A 2893-nucleotide genomic window follows, 5' to 3' on the forward strand; every position below is an offset into this window, starting at 1 on the left:
AATTGATATTTGATTATGATTTATATTTATTGCCAACATGTTAGAAGCCTAATGGATCTCACACATTAAGTGACATGATTAAGATTAAATAAGAATAATTAATTAAGTTAGACTTAATCAAAAGAGACCAAAATAAAGTGAAAAATTAATTAAGTTTTCAGAGACTTAATTAAATTAAAATATAACTGTTGTTTTTAGGGTTACGTATTAGTTTGGCTATATAAATATGTTATATTAACAAACTAAAAACCTGAAGCCTCAAAAACCACTTCTCAGCTGTTTCATAAAATAAGGAAAGAAAATAGTTTTCTTTGCCTGACAAAAATAAGCAAGAATTTTTGGTCCTTTTGTTTTAGAAACAATATTTGCTAGCACAAGTAAAAATCTTAGCTTTGAGAAGGTCTTATTCAGTCACTGTGTGGATTACTGTTAGAGGCCAAACACTTGGATGACTAAAGATTTGACAAATCCTAAAGGTAAAGAAGCAAAGATTTGGATTTAATTGGCTCTTGATTACAATATCCAGAGTAAGGTATGTAACTGTTAAACTTATGAGTGTTCATTATTCATTTAAAAGTTACATTACATGTTTGAGCATGAGATCGAATTCTAGCAAAAGATACATCTATTAAATCTGTGAAGTCTTGCGGAGGATTATGGCCACCCATAGGAAGATTGGCTTCCTGCGAAAATTTGGAAAAACTAGAGATTTGGTAATTCTGGGATAAAAAATTGTCGCCCTTCTTAGGAGGATTTAATGACGCATCGTAAGTGGCTGTTATAATTAGCACAGTCACTGCTAGAAATGTGTTACGCATCTCATTTGATATACCCTTCTTTCCACAAGCTACCATTGTTGCAAATTTTTGAAAATATGATATCTTTGATCTGAATGAATTGATGCTGATTGAAGAGTTGGGAATTTTGGGAAGCAAGGAACCACGCAAACCTGTAGCTTTCATTAACATATCCATAATCTCTCTATTATCCACTTGCCTTTCATTCCTTTGGCGTTCTAATACGATATCTAGAGCCGTTAATCCCTCCAAATTGTTGGCATTGATATGGTCTTGACTCAAATTTTCCAGCAATACTTTTACCACCTGATAATTGGAAAAGCACGAAATTAATGTTCATAAAACTAGATCTCTTTCATCGCATAAGTTAATTGGAGTCAATGAGATAGCTAGCATACCTGAGGTCTATTTCTGATAGCTGCAATGTGCAGAACAGTGTTGCCTTCAACGCCCCTCCAACTAAGTAGTTCGTTTTCCCAACGTTGGGCAGCTTCATGGCGGCTCCTTTGGAGCCACCCCATTAAGACTTCAAAAGCTTCAAACATGTCGTTTTTAACTGCAAGATGGAAAGCAGTTTCATCTCGAACAGTCACATCTTCAATAGCCTCAGGGCAAGCCTCAAGAAACCTAATGGAAAGATCAAGGTTTCCAATTCCAACGACATGATGCAGAGGAGTCAGGCCTTCCCTCCTTTTGATACGAACAAGGCCTTTATCAAACTTCAGGAGTCGAAGCACTGCTTGGATTTTGTCATTTCGCAAAGCTAAGTGCATAGGACTAAACCCAGCTTGGTTTAGCTTTCTTGCAAATGATGGCCTTGAGTTCATCATTTCCATTACAAAATGAACATGCCCAGCACAGGCCGCTACATGTAATGGCGTATCAAGAAAAGGAACCAGATCAATACGCTCCAAAACATATGGATCTTCCTGGATTAATTCATACAAGACATTAAGGTTTCCTGTTTGAGTAGCCTCAATCATCCTCTAATCCATTATGCTGTGGATAATATATTATGTCGCAATATCCAGGCTACTGAAAACCGATGCAATTTGTAAGAAAAGATTAGAGCAGTTTAAAAAATAAAGAAATAGAGGATAATATAGAAAGGAAACAGAACCGATAGACAGTACCCGTAGAGGAGTTGCCTGCAATGATGAAGTAAAGCACTGAGGGCATGCTTGGTTGGGGAGAATAGAATAGCCATTCCTCCCCTATTCTCATTCTTGAGATAAAGTTGCATTTGGTTCAATGGAATAACTATTCTTCAGAATAATCATTCCAAGAGAAGCCTGAATAGCTATTACCAAGGCCCCCCTTGGTAATAACTATTCCAAATTATTGAGAATAAGAAAAAAAGTTGATTAGATAAATATATCCTTACAATTTAAAAAATTCCCTTATAAAAAATACTAAACCTATTTTTTCTCTCTCTTCCTCACTCCTCTCTCTAAAGCACAAAAGACACAAAATTTTTTACTTAATTTTCAAAAAAAGGAAATAAATATTTAAATATTATTAATATATAAATTTTTCAATAATAAAATATTATAAAGAATATTACTTAATATTATTATTTGAATATAATAAATGTAACAAAGAATATTATTTAATTAGTATTATTTAAATTTAATGAAGAATATATTGTCTTTTAATATTAAATATTATTTAATTATAATAAAAGGTTTAATTATCTTCAAATAAAAAATATTATTAAATTATAATAAAAATATGTTTGTATTTTGGTGAAAATATTATTTAATTATAGTAAAAAGGTATTTTGATTTTATTACTTAGAATATTTTTATCTTTTAACAAAATAAATTCTTCAATTTTAATAAAGAGTATTTATTTCTTATCATAGTTTTTTTGTTTTTTAATTAAAAATTCTTTAAATTTTAATAAAGGGTATTTTTATCATTTACCTATTATTCTTTAACCATTCTTAAAATTATTCCTGCCAATCAAATAATGGAATAAGTAATAATAGTAATTTCTATCCTATTCCATTCCCATAAACCAATCTACATAATAATTATTCTTCCTCTATTCTATTCTTTTGGAATGACTATTCTATTCCTATTCTATTCTTTCAA

At 31.1% G+C, this 2893-nt stretch overlaps 1 protein-coding gene across 1 annotated transcript; it reads right to left on the bottom strand.

Annotated features, from left to right (window-relative positions):
• Positions 1-623: 623 nt before the first annotated feature.
• On the bottom strand, positions 624-1780 carry LOC108663952 (ankyrin repeat-containing protein At5g02620-like; the record flags this gene model as incomplete). The annotated part of the gene is made up of 2 exons (XM_018129872.1): positions 1196-1780; positions 624-1103 (listed from the first exon to the last, which is right to left on the bottom strand). Coding segments are annotated over exons 1-2 (1065 nt in total), but the record flags the coding sequence as incomplete, so codon positions are not given.
• Positions 1781-2893: the final 1113 nt, after the last annotated feature.

This window comes from Theobroma cacao, unplaced genomic scaffold, assembly GCF_000208745.1.
Source record: "Theobroma cacao cultivar B97-61/B2 unplaced genomic scaffold, Criollo_cocoa_genome_V2, whole genome shotgun sequence".
NCBI lineage: Eukaryota > Viridiplantae > Streptophyta > Magnoliopsida > Malvales > Malvaceae > Theobroma > Theobroma cacao.